The sequence below is a fragment of the Chroicocephalus ridibundus genome, chromosome 5 (assembly GCF_963924245.1).
Source record: "Chroicocephalus ridibundus chromosome 5, bChrRid1.1, whole genome shotgun sequence".
Classification (NCBI taxonomy): Eukaryota; Metazoa; Chordata; class Aves; order Charadriiformes; family Laridae; genus Chroicocephalus; species Chroicocephalus ridibundus.
Window position 1 is genome coordinate 34,204,893 of NC_086288.1, and position 18,197 is coordinate 34,223,089.

Below are 18,197 nucleotides of genomic sequence, written 5' to 3' on the forward strand. Positions count from 1 at the left end.
CAATCAGGATTAGGAGCCACGGGAACAAAACCACCAAATCTACAGGCCTAGTGACAGGCACGGTAAAAGATGGACATCTCCAGTAAGGGGTGCACATACACATGCATGCAAAGGTGTTGGCAGGATGTGGGGACCAAGATAAAAAGCTTAAGAAGGACAAGCCCTGGTCCTGGATCTGGGACCAGAAGCTGGATAGCACTGGACAGAGCAGATAAGACTACTGTGAGAAACAGCTTCATGAGCCGGTATCACCACGTTTATAAAGAATGGTGAAAACAGCCTATTACTTCTACCACACACTAGCCTTTTTAACAGTGCTTCCTTGTCTGGGAGGCAGTGAAGTAACACATGAGACACTTGACACCTATGTGCTTTATAGCAAGATGCAATGAATCTTTACTCAGTTGCTAACAGAGATGAAGTAGAATAGCAAAAACCCACTGTTCTTCAGCATGTTAGAATGACACTGCAGACCAAGTAGAAATATTGGTCAGAACCAAGAAGAAAATCCTGTTTCCAAAGGAAATATTTAGCTGCCTTAATCACATATGTAAGCCTTTTTTTCGTGTCCTGCACCATTCACTCTTGGTTTCAACTCTTGCAGCAAATGAAGCAGGAGCCATGCGGACAGCACTGTACTTCACTGTGCAGTCTTGATTCCTCCCCAGTGCATAGCCATCTGTCCTGTTGAATGAGGCAGTGGGGAACAGTAAGCAGTCTCATAAGCGGAGTCTGTGTCCTAACACATGTGTAAAAGTAAAATTAAGATTTTCTGCCTCTCCCACTTCCTAGTCAGTGTATTTTTCTTACACAACACTAACATTCTTTCAGATTCATCTATTCAGCCTGGAGAAAACAGTCTTAAATCTTTTGTCTACACGTTCACAGGATCCACAGATTTCACAGTTGAGGGTGGCTCACCACTTTCAAAATTTAAATGTGGCTTCACTTTCAGAAGAAAACAGTTCAACTATGAAAGGCTACTCTTGAAGTTACAGTACAAGAGATAATGTGAACTTTTGTTTGCAGGAATTATCCAGCTAGCTAAAATCTTTTTTCAAGAAAGTTCCATACTTGTTTACAGACTAGATTACACATTAGAATCAAAGATAATACACAAAAACTACATTGAAATAGTTACAACTGCAGCATGGCTATCTTACAGACAAAACCAAACAAATGAAAACTTACATCATATAACATTCGCCATCCATTCATTTCTTACACCACTTCACCCTGGCTTACTATCACACGCAGTATACAGTGTGAGAAGGCCACTTTGGTACAACAATCCAGAAAGTTATGCACGGACAATGGAAAGATGTAGTAGAGATCAAAGTAGTATTTGGTCTCAGGAATGGCAGAAATTGCCATTAATAACCATAAATGTACAACACAGACTAAGCAAAAAAACACCAACAAACAAATCCTAAATTTAACCAAAAATAAAATTATCTAATCAACATTTAGAGTAAAAGAAAAAATTTCATGAAGTTTAAGATTGGTCAGTGCTCAAGACAAAGAAACAAAAAGATGAGTGCTCTGATGCACTGTGGAAATAGAAATGCTTCTTACACATTTCTGCAATTATTTTTCCTAGGGCAGCATGGAAAACACATTTTGGGCTCTTTACTTACAAGGTTTAGAGATCTCATTTGTTATTCTGTCCATTTGAATAACAACAAATCTTAGGAAGAAAAGCTCTTTTGAATTTGATGTTAAATTTCAGTGTGTAGCATAGGCTAAATAAATTTGTGTACATCGGGTTTCTGAAAGCTTTCAAAGCATCCAAAACTCTATAGAGTAGCAGAGCTGAGAATTGGAGAACTGAAAGACTGCACTTAGGTGCTTTGTGAAAGCTTTGAAAGAATAATTTGTACCTTTGACAAGTTAAGAGTTTGATTCCATTCAAAGAGTTCTTACTAAATATTCCTAAATGGATATCATGGTAAAAAGGAAAGCTGAAAGAGTGAAAAACCTAGCAAAGGTGTAAATCAAAACCACACTTTTCATAAGAGCACCAATCCTGTATCCCACAGCGCCCCTTCTTGTTTCACCACCTACACAACAGACTAAAGACTTTTAACTCCTTGCCTAAATAGAGGATAAGAAGGAAAAGTTGTCTGATCTAGCCAGACAGCCACTTTCCAAAAGAAGCCCTTTCAAGACACATAACTAAGTTTAAACAGAAGATGAGGATGGTCGCACTCGTCTCTAAAAGAGGGAACAGGGGGAAAGAGAGGAGAAGCTCTCATTATCCTAAAACTAGGCACTATGAAACAAAAGCATCCAGAGCATTAAAACATGGAAATGGAAGATTTAGGCATCAGAACATAACATGAATCCTTCCACAAGCCCTTCAGTGAGAGCTTAAAGAAGCTATGTAGTCAGAGAATCAGAACAAAAGTACTTCCAAGGATCAAACACTTAAAAGCAGGAGAAACTTGTTTCTTTCATGACAAAACACACTGGAACTTGTGTTAAATAATCTACCACATTGAAGGAAACCTTATATTATTCAATTACCAGAGAAAACTGAAGAAATTAGAAGGACCTAAGATAAACTGAGGGAATGTGCAATAAAATGGGTAGACCAAAGGAGTACTGACAAATTAAAACAATAAGCACTGCATGCATAATACAAATCATCTGGAATTCTACTGCAATCTAAGCCACAAATTTAAGAATTCAGAATTCCTTTAGAGGCTCCCATAAAACATTTAGCCCTTCTGCAATCACAGAAGTAATACAAAGCAAAACTTGGAATAAAAAAAATGCCATGAAAGCTATCAGATCATCACTACAGAAGTCAACTGGATGTTATATCAGAGCCCAGCACTTAAATCAAGATATGCTGTCTCGAAATAATAATAGAGTGCTGGAAAGTGGAAAGAGAATTAGTGATACTGGCAGTATCACCAAAGTGCAATTTCATTTTTACGAAGTCTAAAGAACATGGACTGCTCTTCTTGAAGAGGAAACATAACAAGTGCACACAAAGTTTGGCATGGCATCTAGAACAAAGAGAGGACTGTTTCTGCCTCTTTCCTCTCAATGTGAAATGAAACGGAAATGTGACCATGCCAGAACTGAGAAAGGAAAGCATTTAACTCCTGGACTGCCAAGTAACCTGTGCGCTTCCTTCAGAGGAAAGCGGGAACTAGACCACACACTAAATGAGATTTTTTAAAATTATGTATTTACAAATATAACAAGATAGTCACAATCATGATGATCTCTAAAAACAGGAGACAAGATTTATATAACCATCTCGTTAGAGCTTCTAGATGAGAGACACCTAAATGGTAGACCTTACATGAGGTCCGTGCCACAAGTACATTTTGCACACATCTTTCCAAAGACTGTAGGAGCAATGCCCTAGCATTCTCAAAGGAAAGTCGATAATCCTCGTAATTTTCCAGAAAGTAGATGTAAAGTATCACCACGGACTCCAAACATAAAAGCATTACATGACACATATATCAGTGAACTAGAGCAGATGGCTTGTTTCCTTCTGAGGTGGTCTTGGTAAAAACAAGGAGAGCAGACCTACCTGAGTGCTAAACAAACAACAATAACAAAAAACATACATTCAAAGCACAAACGAGTGCTGGGAAAGGCCCTTCGGACCTCTTGCTTCAAGACGTATGCTAACAGCCTATATCAAATAAGGTGAAGGTTTTCTGCAGGGCAAGGATATACCTCAACTGCTGGGTTTCTTGCACTTTTCTTTAAGGCAGCAACACCCCAGTGTCACCATCAGAAAGGATGATGGCCCAGATAAACTTATGGCCCAAACCATTATAGCAGGACATGCCCTCCTTACCATTAAAACTCTTCTCCTTGTGCATTAACTTTTGTTATACTGTTTCTTAAAGACAGAAGGTACACCTTGTCCAAATGATCCGATTTCAGAGTACAATATATAAGAATTAGATCAAGTAAGAGGAAAGTGGGAGGAGGTGGGCACCTCACAAAACGAAGTGCTAGTGCCTATCCAAAATGCCTTCAAAATCTTAAGAGTATCTGAAAGGAATCACCACCAACCCAGAAGGATTTGAGAAGGTCAAGCTGTAAAGGTGCCACAGTGAAAATAAAACTAACCCAAACTAAAATAATTTCTTCTCTTCCTGCTAATGTTAAAATGGATGAATTGTTCCTACAACCCATTTTTCACTCTCTAAAGTTCAGTAAACCTTCTGTAGTGAAATATCAGATTTTTCCCTTCCTTGCAAGCAAAGTATGCCTAGATGACAGTTCACTTTAAAAAAAATAAATTGTGCAAATATATTTCAATAAATGGACTATGCTCCTCACTTAAATTAAAAAGTTGACATGACAAATAGATGAAAACATGAATCTTCATTAACACTTCTGGTAACCTTAGCCCAGCTGTACTTTCACCCATCAAGCTGTCCTTCACATCCAAAAAGCAGAAGTGAGAAATGCTCAATAGGACCTACGCACTTTGTTTGTAAAAGACATTATTTCCATAGTAAGTAGGAAGATCAGAGTCTTGTTTAACTTTGAAAATTTATTCTATTAACAAACAAGACATTATTTTGTACCCAAGAAATCTTCCTTTAATCTGGAGATGCAGCAGTTTCCAAACTTTTTTTCATTTTGACCTGTTTCAAGTGAATAATCCTTGAAACCAACCAAAACCAACACTGCAAAACAGTGGCATGGAGCAGTCAAGAACATATTATCCAACGAAAGTGCCTTCAGCTCCTGCTAACAGCTTTGGAAACTGCTCAAGTACAAAGAACGACCATTCACATAGAAAAAGCATTTCTAAGCAGCAGATAATATGGGGAAGTGGCGAAAAAGCATCACTGTGTGAAAAATCAAAATAAATCATTCACATAAATCATTAACAGTATTATTGGCTCTTCATATTCTGTACCAGAAAGAAATAAAAGGATATTAATGTTTAAAAAGGCAATAAGCAGCATAAGAGCATAATGAAGATTAATATGACTGGTAGTGCAAAAGCTCCCAAAGGCCCTGTTCTGAATGGGAGTCCCACAGTGCTATGTACAGCAACAAAGATGAGTCCCCATCTCAGAAACCACGCACCCCAAAGGCAATTAAAACTAAAGTAAAATTAACTAGTATATTAATTTGACTTGTGTAACAGCTCTGTTTTGTAGATGCAATATGGTTTTGGAGTCTTTACTACCACTGCAGCCTAGAGAAAAAGTAGATTACAGTCCTCTTCCAACAACCTCCTTCAGGAACAGTAAGGGATACTAAGGAAGAACAAACAAAAAAAATATTCACCCTCTCAGTCATGAAGTGCTTGGCTCACACAAATGCTGCTTATCCTGCAGAAGGGGAAAAAAGGCTGCCTTCCTGTTTAAGTAGTAAAAAGCAGATTCCCCAATTCTATAACCTTCCCCCCGCCTTTTTTTTTTTTTTTAAAGAAGCTGGAACTTGGTGTTTAATGTCTATAAAATTCACTTTAATCTACAAAGAAATTTTCAAAGTCCATTTCCGTCAAAATATTAGCCTTCCATTTGCATCATGTATCCTTTACAAAACACACATTTTAAGAGCGCGTTGCAAGAAAATGGCTGGAAGTCATCCCAGAAACTACTGCATTATATATCCTCACTGTAATTCAGGAGAAAAAGATACTGTACTTTATTCTAGACTGGGAGACAGAAAAGAACAAATCATTGTGGATTCAGCATTTGCTGCCAGAACACCAGAAATGCTTTTTACACAGCAGAAATGTCCTTTTTAAAACACATACAGAATTCTTTGTCAAATTTAAAAGATTTAACCAATTACCAACAAGTTTTCTGTTCACTTTTGCTAAGTTGAAGGTCAAAGAGAGACTATAATCACAGTTCATTTGTAAAGTGATTAACACCAATGCATGAACTTATGCAAACGCTTGATCAAAAAAGTATTAAGGGGAACCTTGTTCTCCAACAATCAATACAGCAGCAATGTGGAAAAGTCTATTATGGTCATAGACATCGATACAAAAAGGAACCCAAAATAACATCATGAGAACAGCCTTGACAGGCATGCTGTTTAAACATGCAAATACAGTAACAATTGCAGATCGTGCTTTCAGGAACACTCCACTTTTAAAAGCTCTAAATATGAACATTTCTAAAATCTCAGCATTCAACATTAAATACTGAAAATTAAGTTAATACATCCTACTCATCCTTAATCCGGTAATACCTTTAAATCCTGATGCACCTAATTGCAAAGCATTGCTGTAGCTAAAGATTATCCCAAGCCAGAGAGATCCTAAGAAATCCCTTAAGCCCCCTTTTTCTAGAGGGATGAAGCAAGACCTGAAGGTAACAACATACGGAAAATGCATGAGAAAGTAGCAGCCTAACAGAGATACTAGAAAGCAGGGCAGCATCCAGAAAAATTAAGCTCTTAATAGAAAGCTTCCACTTAAATGGCATCCAGTGTCAGCTTTTTCAGTTATTGTGAATCATACAGCAGCTAACGCCTGAATCAAACCCTGTTTACACAGCTTGGAGCTCAGGTGCACAGCACAGAGAGAAACCAGCATAGCCAAGAGCCACCTTGAGGACAAAGCTGATAAAACAAAAAAAGCTGATTCTTTTGCTAGGAAGAATAAACATGTACAAAAATTACATCTTTTCATGAACAATAAAACACCTAAGTAGCAGCAGAAGTGGCTCTGTGCATGGGTGTTTATATGCACAACCTGGTAACGTCCATTGGTTGGGGAAGCTTGCAGTCACTGGATGCCAGTGTGCAAGGTATTAGGGGTGAGGCCAGGGACACAGAGTGCTTGCTGCACTTGACAGGACGTTCTCAGAGAGCTGCTTCTAACCCATCTCCACTTGTTTGCTATGACATGTTGCCCTCTCCATTGCCTAACGCACGATGTGGCGACCTATTGCACAGGGAACTCAATGGAGCAGATGTGAAGTCACCATCACAGGCCTTCCTAAATCTTCTGCTGTTCCCTGAAGTTGATCTTTGAGCATAGCCTGAAGAGTAGCTCTAGAGCCTGGAACCCCCAAAATGTACATATATCAAGTTCCCCAAAACTAAGTGCCGGATATCCACTAACACCTTTGAGGTACCTTGACTCCCTGGTGCCCTTTCCATCCTCAGCATCTGTATAACTGTACCCATTAACAGCCAAAAGTCAGATTAACCTGCTTAGCACAGTTAACATTAGTGTTAACAGTGTAGGAACGTGTTTAAATTTGACACTGAGTAATTAAACTAAATCATATGTATTTAAAGTGCATTGTTCCGAAGGCACTCTCAAATCACTGCAGAGCTGTAGATAATTATGTATAGCAGTCAGCGCACTGGAAAAAGAAGATGAGGAAATGTTCCTGACAAAGCGAAGGGAGCTGGTGTGCTCTGAACATAATCTGAAGAAATAATACGGGTGTTGCATAGCACATAGCCTATAAATTAAGCTGTCAATAAAAAGAGAGAGAGAATACGGGAAATAAAGGCAAAAGAAGAAAAATAGCTATTTCTTCAAATGAAGCTCAGCTGCTGAATCCCTTTCTATAAACCTAATTGTATATATTTTAAAATTCAAGATTACTTTGTTCTAAACATTATTTCCTAGATGTCAAAATCAGCACAGAGGACCATGTATTTCTTGATACCGATTTGACAGGCTACTATATTATATTTTTTATGCTTACTGGTATGCTACAACACTTAATTTATAAAAAAAAAATTCTGTAAAAACAAAGTTGTATCTGTAGAATATTTTCATGAAACATATTGTTTGGCAGCTAATAGCCCCTAAAAAGAAAAAAAAATTGGTGGGTGAGAAAGAGTTCTACCCAAAATGACTAACGAGGAAGAGGAAGGAAAGGGTAGCATGTGAATCTGCAGCAAAATATAATGTAACTATTGATCTCTGCAATCAGTAGCAGGTTGTCTTTCAGATCACAGGTACTTTTATAGTTATACAAACGTCCTTGCCAGCTCAACAGTGAAGGTCTTAAAACAATTGACCTGATTTTTTTCTTGCCTTTTTGCAGGGGTTGGGGGCTTCTATTCAATCTGCGTATTGGGTAGCAATTACAAAGAAAAAAAACATAGAAACAGTGAATAATGAATTATGTTATAACAGAAAATTACAGCATTAGCATAAGTAGAATAAGCAAATTTATAGCAGCACCGCAGATTAATGACAGCTACATCAATATAAAATGTGGTAAAAGACAGTTTTAAAATGGTCTTACACAACAGAAAATCCAAAACGGCAGAAGGCTCCTATGATGCTGAACTTATACACACAAAATGAACTACAGGTAATGCTGCTGAGAGATGTATGCATCTTACCTGTGAGTACAGCTTTTGCTGAAGGGTCTGCCAGATCCAGCGCAGATTTCCCATCGGTGTTCCGAATGTTTGGATCAGCTCCGTGCTGCAGCAGCACTGTGCAGGGAAAGCAGAAACAGTATCTTACCTCAGGGATACACAGATTATTTACTGTTAAGTGTCTCCTCGGCATGATGTAGGCATAAACACACATTGCACAGTTTTCTTTATTTTTCCTTCTGTTTTTTCTTCTCTTTTTTTTTCCCCCTCTCTCTCTGTTTTGGTTTTTTGTTTTTGTTTTTGTTTTTTCCCTCTCTTTTTTTTTTTTGGTTAAGCACTGCAGCAAAGGATCTTCTCTGGAGTAAGGCTCTAAGTTGGCAAGTTAAGATATAGTAAGATCACATGACTTCCCATGATAAACATGAGCCCTGAATTTCTTGCAATGCTCAGTTTTGGGCTCCTGACAGCTAGCTGGGAAGCCGTGCATTCACTGACTCACACTGGGAAATCTGCTGTGGAACCTGCTCCTGCCTTTACTAGCACTACTGCTGCTTGTTACCACTCCTGTTCCCTTTCCTGCTGAACATCCTAAGTCATCCCGCCTCTGTAAATCAGTAATACTCCAGCCTTTCCGTGGCTGCTCACTTGCGCACAATATCTTAAGAAACAGCATACCGGCTTGCCTTCAAGAAGTGTAACAAATAGGGTAAGATGTGCAACCTGGTACCCTGCAGTCTGGACTATTATTCTCACTGGTATTTCTTTTCCCTACTAAACCTATTAACACATAAAAATTTCAAGTACTTAAAATACTTAGATGCAATATGCAACCATATGGCTAGGAAGGCATTGATACAGTAAATTAAAATCTAGAAAAGCTCATAAGAAAAAAAAGGAAAACACCATTTCACCTATAAACTCTTTTGATCAGAAACAACAGCATAACAACATAATTCAGACCACCCCTTCTCAAGATCAAGGCATTTTCTACTGAATTAGAAAACAAAGTCCACAGCAACATTAGCGGTCTCATAAAAAGGGCCTCGATTCTCCGTTTCCCCAAATGTTGTACAAAACAAGCATGACATACTACAAATTCAGGGTGACAGTTACACAATTACTTTGCACCTGTATACAGAGGTGCAGTATACAGACAGTATACAGAGGTGCAGAGACTCAATCTCAAGGAAACATGTAATAAAAAGCAGACAACGTTTATCATTGCTCATGTAAATGTGTCTGTTGAGACATAGCTGGACTGAACGAGCCAAGACAAAGAGACACTTGCAAACACTTTTTGTAACTAAGGATGCAAAACCACTTCATAGACAGGATTTACAAGGAAAAAAACATAACCCAATCCAGAACAAAAGTAATTACCAATATTATATTACATATATCACTTTAAGGGCAAAAGCCTTTTCAGAAACATACTTTTTTCTAGATTAAAAATTTAACAGATACTATTGTTTTTATTCAAACCTCTTTTCATATACAATCCTGACTTTAAATGCTTTTAACATTGCCAAATTTCATATATTTCTGCTTACAGGATGTTATGCTACATGCTTGCCCTAAGCTGAACATTTGCTGAAATTTGGTGCTTTGATGAAGTAAATTGACTAAATATATTCTTTGCCAAGAAGGTGCAATTGGCCCATGTTTTTGAAACAAGATTCAAGTAGGCAGATTGGGCTTTTCCTAGGAGGTTTTTTTTTTGGTGATGGATTGTTTGTTTTTTCCCCCCCCCATATCAAGACGCAGACACCAAAATGGAAAAAAAAATAATTCAGCTAGCACGTGCTCACCGAAGCTTGTTAAGATCTAGCACCTACGTTTCTGAAGATGCCATCTGTGCCATACACACTACCACCCCCTTAGAGATCTTACTCACGGGTAGTTTGACTGTGAGCCAGCCTCACAAGCCAGTTGAGCATACTCCAGCAGGGAGGTAGTGAACAGGACTTTTTGCAGATTTTTAAAAACATAGTAGGCAGTAAACAAAGTAAGCACGGAGAGACACATTCAGTATGTTCCATCTCTATTCTCTTGGATCCTGCTAGTGAATCTATATTCTGGAAGACAGGGAAGCCATTTGTCCCAAAAGGCATCAGGGTAAGAGCAGGACACCAAAAGAGGGAACCAGCAACTAAGTGTCTATCAAGAGAAAGCAGGCAGTACAAAACAATGAAACGGCACACACTGGATGGGAAGACAGTGAAGGATTCACATGGCAAAAAGCCTGAGACAAAGAGCTAGTGGAGAGAACTGAACAAGAAGATGTGGCAAGGGAAAAGAGATAATAGCGCAGGGAAAAAGTCCAGGAAGAAAGACCAGAAAAGAGGAACGACTGGGATTTGACCAGAGTTTGGAGGTTTGGACCAGCACGTGAAGCCAACCTGAGGCAGGTTACAGTGCAAGAAAACTGACTTTGAAAAATGAGAGGTAACAGGTGTAGAGATGTCAAAGGGATCTGTAACTGGCCAAGACACATACTAAAATAGAAGAACCCATTTTTCGAGTGTCTTAATTCTTCAGTCTCGTGCAAACCAATCAAGAACACTGCTCTGCTACTTCTGCTGGCACACACAGAAGATGACAACACGGTATCCTTTCAGCTCCTCTTCTGGCTAAAATGACAAAGGATTATGCAGTGTATCTCACCTGTTCAGTCATGCTAATGAACCACAAAGAGTTCTGGCACAGCTTGCAGAAAATTTCTGTGTCAGGTTTTTGGATGTTTTTTTTTAAAAAAAAAACCTAGGGAAATACATTAAAATTCACTAACAGTGCTTAAGGTGGTTGCCTGCAAAAACCCTCAATTAGTGACTGCCTGTGGAACACGCATTCGAAGAGGCCAAGCTAGGTTCAGGAAAAGAACCTGTCAGAACTCAATTGCTGTAACCCATAAGACTTAACCTTCTTGTCTCTGCAATCACTCATTCCACTCATCATAACCCTTTCAGCCCCTCCAACAGCTAAGGGTATGGTCCTGCAGACAGCCCCCTTATTCGGTCCTCCAGACAGAGATCTACTCTATGAAATGAATACACTAGCATCTTGGGAGAAGCAGCCAGTGATACAAATACAGGCTGTATTAGAATGCAGATGAATAAAGGAAGCAAATTCAGGTCACAAAGGCAATCTTATTCTTACATTTCCTCTATTGACTATTTGATTCTATCCTCTCCATATTTTTTTAGTACATAATCTCACAAAAAGATATCCAAGTGAGCAATGTTGTCATCAACATGAATTAACAAAAGAAATCCAGCATTTGATGTTTAGCCTATTGGTGTAATGCAGCTGTACTTTTATATCCGGCAAACCACAGGTAGCTTCTAATTGAATGTTCTCCTGCTTGTTCAAAACCTTTAACACTTTAGCCCAACACAAAATCTCTTCTAACTACAGGGTATTTGAGATCTAGACACAGCGTGTCTCTCTAAATTTCCTTTTCAATGCACCAGGGATGTGTAAAAATGTCAAGACAGATCTCCTGTTTGAGAAAAACATTCCCTTTATAATGAAAAACAACAGAACAAGCCATTCCAGCTAACTGTAGCTATTTTGGATTTCAAACGCTGCACAGCGCTGCACAGAGGATGGGTTGAGTAGCCTGAAAAGGAAATGTGGCAACAGTTTCTATCAAGAGACGCTGTTAACAGGCAAGCGTAAGGATGGTGTGCACACATATTCACTCCTAGAACCTTGTTAATTAACATATTTTGATATGCTGGTTTATTTCCTCTGGACAGTGGGGACATTGAGGTGTAGTATTTTTCTGTACTGCAGGCAGAGCCCATCATAATCTAGAAGTACCATTACCCGGCTACCCCTGCCTTTCACAAAGGCCATATTTACAGCGTAAAGAAGTTCTTTTAATTGAATCTTTATGTTGTGTATGAACATCAAAGTCCTGTAAGCTTAACTATAGAGCAAACATGGACCGTGCTTTGTACAGAATTGTATTTTTACCCTCACTGCAACTGATACAATACAAAAGTTTCTCATCTTCACATACCATCTGAAATGCTTTATTTAATTACACTGCTATTATACCAGACCAGTATAGAGATAAGAAAGGCCACATTCTTCCCACCAAATAAAAAAGTTATGGTATTGCATAGAGCATGAACTACAACCACTAATCATTTCAGATTACTGCCAACTTCCTACAGCAGGATGAATCCTAAAATTAAACACTTGGCCCACAGCCTCCTGGCATAGATATTTTGAACTGTGAAGCTAACCAACACTACCTCATTTGGCCGTCAAATTACAAACCCACCAAGAACAAACATTTTTACTTTTGGCAGTTTCAGCCTTCACATTTTCACCAGCAGAGCATGGCAAAAACTTCCCTGGTAACTATACAGCAACAAGGGAGAACTAAGATTTATTAGAAGAAAAAAAATATTTTTTTTGAGTTTGTCTACATGCAAGCCATCACCCAAGTACTTAGCCCTTCCTCTTTCATACCGCCTCAATTAAAAGTGCGCCAAAGGAAAACATTTTTGATTGAAAGACAGAAATACAATGGGAATAGAATGGGAATAAAAATCAATTTGGGTATCCCAATATTAGGCATGATAAAGATCAGAATATTTCTGTTACAGTTTGTCTAGGTCAAACATCTGCAAGCTTCCTGAGCATAGTTACAGGAATGCTGATGGAAAAGTTCACATTTGGTTTCAAATCAGATGCATGTAAGTACAAAAAGAGACACATCCAAACCTTTGACTGTTGAGTGAAAAATGCAAAAACAACAGGCAGACCTTCCAGAAGTATCTGTACTTAAAGCTGTCTACTGCTTTTGATTACATTTCCAGAGTCTTCAGTTCCTCACAGCTCTACCACTACCTCCTCCCTCGCCACCAGTTCTTTTATCTCTGTCCCACGGCCTTGTGCTTGCAGTCCCTTCCAGCTACCCCAGCAATAGTATATGTCTTTTCTTCACCCTTTTCAACTTCACCTTCTGAAGGTCACCTCCAAAGGTCCTTTCCAAACCATATTACTGTAGCTTTATCTACTTTCTCCCAAAGTATCAAGGTACAGAGAAAACAGCCTAAGAAAAAGCCCTCCTTTTGACTCACAACATAAATACTATCTTCATCTCGCTAAAGGATACCTTTAAAGCTGGCCAGTCTCTCACTAACCTTAGGTCCCAGGAATACACACACCTCAGTTCTAGTCCCATGCAGGACACGTTTCCAAGTTATACCAGACAAAAAATATAAAGTGCTCATTTACCTCCACATTCTGAAAACATCTAGACAACACCCATCCCTGGAGGTGTTCAAGGCCAGGCTGGATGGGGCTTTGAGTAACCTGGTCTGGTGGAAGGTGTCCCTGCCCATGGCAGGGGGGCTGGAACTAGATGATCTTTAAGGTCCCTTTCGACCCAAACCATTCTATGATTCTATGAACACAGTGGAATCCAAAGTAGTATTTTTTTTTTCAGCCAATGCTATATGCATCTTCTCCCCCTACTACTTCTACACGTAAATCAAACCACTAAGGTTTTGAGTGTCTTCTCATGTTACAAGAACAACAATTTCTTGCCTAGAAATTACACTTCTGTGATTAAGATCTAATAATCCCATGTTGGCAAGTTAGCAGATATATAAGCCTTTTTGCAAAATGATCCCATATAACTAAAGTCGTAGCACCCCACTCTTTGCTTCAAAAAGTTGAACATGAGATACAGCTAATAAGATTAACACCCCCCAACCGCATCACTGATCAAGTTCCATCTCTGTGAGGAATCCCAGTCTTGGCTCCATGATTAAGAAAAAGGCTATATTGCCCAGCCATTGGAATTACAAGGTGAAAACATGAGAGGCAGTATCACTACAGAGGCTGCACACAGGTCTAAAGGATTGGGTATCACTACTTGACCCACTGACATCCACGGCCTCAAACGCCACTGCCAGCTCAGCTAAGAGGAGCTAGAAAAAAAGGAGAGGAGCAGGTCCTGTGCTGCTGACTGCCCCTCTATAGTGAAAGCCATCAAAGCTGAACCAAGAGATTACAGAGCAGAGAGGCTAAGCACGCTGGAGGATTTAGTCTGGAGTCAGGGTAGGTTAGAGGTGATAACCAGGCATATGTGGGAGCACTGTGGGTGGTTTATTGGTAAGAAATGATAACCAGGTGGCAGATCAGGGACAGAAAGATAGGAATGCATTTGGTAGAAGAAACAGACACAAACATAAAAGAGCACGCAGAAGAAGCGAGAAGAAAGAAAAAAGGCAGGGTGAGCAGCTAAACCCTAAGGGACTTCAGGAAGAAATACAAAAGTCTCCATTGGTGCAGGTAGGACAACTAAGGAAGAGTTGCAGAAGACTGGATTTCCAGCAACAAAAGTGCCTGCAAACAGTTAATTGCTGAAGACTTCCAAGCCCTGCATTACCACAACTGCTTTGCAGGGCTTTATTGCTCAGATGGCAGGCTGGAGCGGACTCTTCCAGGCTGAGAGCTGCTTTTTCTGAGGCAGAGGCTAAGGACCTCACTAAGATGAGAAATTATGTCCAGCTAGTCCCAACACCCCTGCGACAAACGGGCCGTGCAGAACAGTGCTTAGCTTGAAGGGGAGAAGGGAGGGTGCAAATACCAAGCTCCAGGGGAATAAGGAGCATCTCTAGTAGGATGAGAATAGACAACACTTCAAGTCAAAGAGCAGAAGAGCATGCAGTCTCTATTCCCCCTCCCAATTAAAATAAAAAAATAAAAAAAAGTCATTGAAGAACTGCAAAGAATTGTAAAGCTGCTCCCCCCTTCCTTCCCCCCCCCGCCGCAAAACAGCACTATCACAGGCTACAGTTTCACCTAGACCAGGCTGCCAGAATCACCATCCCCAGCCCTATGCTGCCCACCTTGCTTTGGGTGTCTGCAAACATTTGGTCAGGCAACAAGGCAGATTAGAAAACTGATCACTTGCCCAATCTAGTTCATCATGGAACGGCATGACATGCTCTGTCTGGCACAAAAAAGGACAGTACAGGGCTTTGGGGAGACCTTATAGCGGCCTTCCAGTAGCTGAAGGGGGCCTACAAGAAAGCTGGGGAGGGGCTGTTTGCAAGGGCATGTAGTGATAGGACAAGGGGTAATGGTTTTAAACTAGAGCAGGGTAGGTTTAGATTAGACATTAGGAAGAAGTTCTTTACAATGAGGGTGGTGAGACACTGGAACAGGTTGCCCAGAGAGGTGGTAGTGGCCCCATCCCTGGAGACATTCAAAGCCAGGCTTGATGATGCTCTGAGCAACCTCATCTAGTTAAAAAGATGTCCCTGCTTACTGCAGGGGGGTTGGACTAGATGACCTTTAAAGGTCCCGTCCAACCCAATACATTCTATGATTCTATGACATGTATCAGTGACAGCAGTTGAAAAGGACCGTTTTGTCGTTCTAGTTAAGACTACAGCTAACATTACCAGCCAAAGTCCTGGTGAGTCAATGTGGGCTCCAAGCACTTCCCATCATTTTGCCTTCCCTACTCCCCTTGTTGAGGGCATCCCAGTTTCCCATTACCCCAGACAACAGTTTTAGTCCCAATGAACCAGCGTGTTGCTTTTGTTCTTTGTTGGGGCCAGACAGAGCAAGAAACAAATATGCCGACTGCAGTAGTATGAAGTAGATGAACAGAAGCTTATAAAAGCAACACTAGGCCCCACTATGCTGAAACAAAAAAAATGTAAAGAGAATTAGAACAGTGGTCTCCAACAGCATAGGCAGAAACGACAGTTTCGACAGCAGGAGAAAGCAGCATACAAGTAGCAGGGGAAAGTGATGGAGTTTTGAACAACAGAGAAAAGCCAGGGACTGCTGATATATTAGGAACCAAGAGGGAAATACCTATGAAATGCCTCAAAGGAATTAGGGCACGTTCCTCTAAAAAGGTGACACAGTCAATGAGCCAACTGAAGTGACTCTATACCAATGCACGCAGCAGGGGTAGCAAACAGGAGCTGGAAACCACTGTGCAGCTAGAAAGCTACAATCTAATCACTATCATTGAAACATGATGGGAAGGTTCACACAACTGGAGTGCTGCAATTTATGGCTAGAAACTGTTCAGAAAGGACAGCCAAGGAAGGAGAAGCAGGCGGTTGCCCCCTCTGTAAAAAAAAAAAAAAAAAAAAAGATTGACTCCATAGAGCTGCCTTCGAAAAACAGCAATGAACAAGTTGGGAGCTTATTGGTAAAAATTAGGGGCCAAGCCAACAAAGGCAACCTCGCAGTTGGTGTTTACTACAGGCTGCTCAACTAAGGGAAACTTGTTGATGAAGAGTTTTTACTTCAACTACAGGAGGCATCACACTCACAGGCTCTGATCCCGCTGGGGGACTTCAGTCACCCCGACATCTGCTGGAAAAGCTGCACAGCAAGCTGTAAGCAGGCCAAGAGTCTCCTAGACTGCTTTGAGGATAATTTCTTAATCCAGGTGACAGAGAGCACAGCCAGAGGAATAGCATTACTGGACCCATTGCCTACCAACAAAGATGAACTAATTAGGAGTGTTAAGGTTGGTGGCAGCCTGAGCTGCAGTGGTCATGCCCTGATGGAACTCACAATCTTGAGGGATACAGGCCAGGTGAAGAATACAGTCAGGACTCTGAATTTTAGGAGAGCAAACTTTCAGTTGTTTAAGGAATTAATGGATAGAACCCCTTGGGAAACTGCCCTCAGCTCCTCAAAGGCTGGCAGCTCTTAAAGGACATTTTTCTTAAAGCACAAGAGCTTTCAATTCCCACATGGAAGAAATTAAGCAAGGAAGGCAGGAGACAAGCTTGGCTAACAAAGGATCTCCTGGTCAAACTAAAGTGTAGGAAGGAACTGCATGGGCAATGGAATCAGGGACATGTATCCTGGGAAGAGTATAGGGATTCTGCCCTGGTATGTAGGAATGGAACTGGGAAAGCCAAGGCACAGCTGGAGCTGAATTTGGCACAGGATGCAAATAATAAGAATGGCTTCTACAGGAACATTGGCTAGAAAAGGAAGATTAAAGAAAACATACCTCCCCTTTATAAATAAGACATGAGGACCACTGACAATCCATATGGAGAAGGCGGAGGTACTCAACAATTTTTTTGCCTCAGTTTGCCTCTCTTCCCACATCTCTCAAGCCCCTAAACCTCAAGGCAGGGACTGCAGAATGACACCACTCCCATTGTAAGCCAAGATCAGGTTCAAGACCACCTGAGGAAACTGAACATACATAAGTCCATAGGACTCAGCAAGTTGTATCTCAGGGTCCTGAGGGAATTGGCTGATTGAGAATGCCAAGCCATTCTCAATCATATTCAAAAAGTCATGGCAGTTGGGCGAATCCCGAGTGACTGGACAAAGGGAAACATCACACCCATTTTTAAACAGGGTAAAAAGGAGGGCTCTTAGAACTACCAACCAGTCAGCCTCACCTCCATGCCCAGCAAGGTCACGGAACAGATCCTCGTGGAAGACATGTCAAAACACATGGAATACAGGGAGATGATTAGAGATGCTAAAAGCAAATCATGCCTGATTAATTTGGTAGCCTTTTACAATAGAATGATTGCATCAGTCAAATGAAAAGCTACAGATGTCATCTACCTGAACTTGTGGAAGGCTGGAACAGGTTGCCTAAAGAAGCTGTGGACGCCCCATCCCTGGAAGTGTTCAAGGTCAGGCTGGACAGGGCTTTGAGCAACCTGATCTAGTGAAAGCTATCCCTGCCCACGCCAGGGGAGTTGAACAACATCATCTCTAAAGGTCCCTTCCAACCCAAACCTTTTTATGATTGTAATTCTGCAGGCCAGGTCCTGGAGATACACAGTTTTAAAAACCATATGGACACATGGCCTTAAATTGTTGTTTCTATGTAAAAGAAAGCCACCTCTAGCAAAGAAGTG

At 40.5% G+C, this 18,197-nt stretch overlaps 1 protein-coding gene across 1 annotated transcript in view; it reads right to left on the reverse strand.

Moving 5' to 3' along the window:
• TNKS (tankyrase) overlaps positions 1 to 18,197 on the reverse strand; it is a 143,366-nt gene that overhangs the window by 100,185 nt on the left and 24,984 nt on the right. The window contains exon 3 of the mRNA XM_063335294.1: positions 8,326 to 8,421. Within this exon, the coding sequence (XP_063191364.1) occupies positions 8,326 to 8,421 (96 nt within the window). The remainder of the gene's footprint in view (positions 1 to 8,325; positions 8,422 to 18,197) is intronic.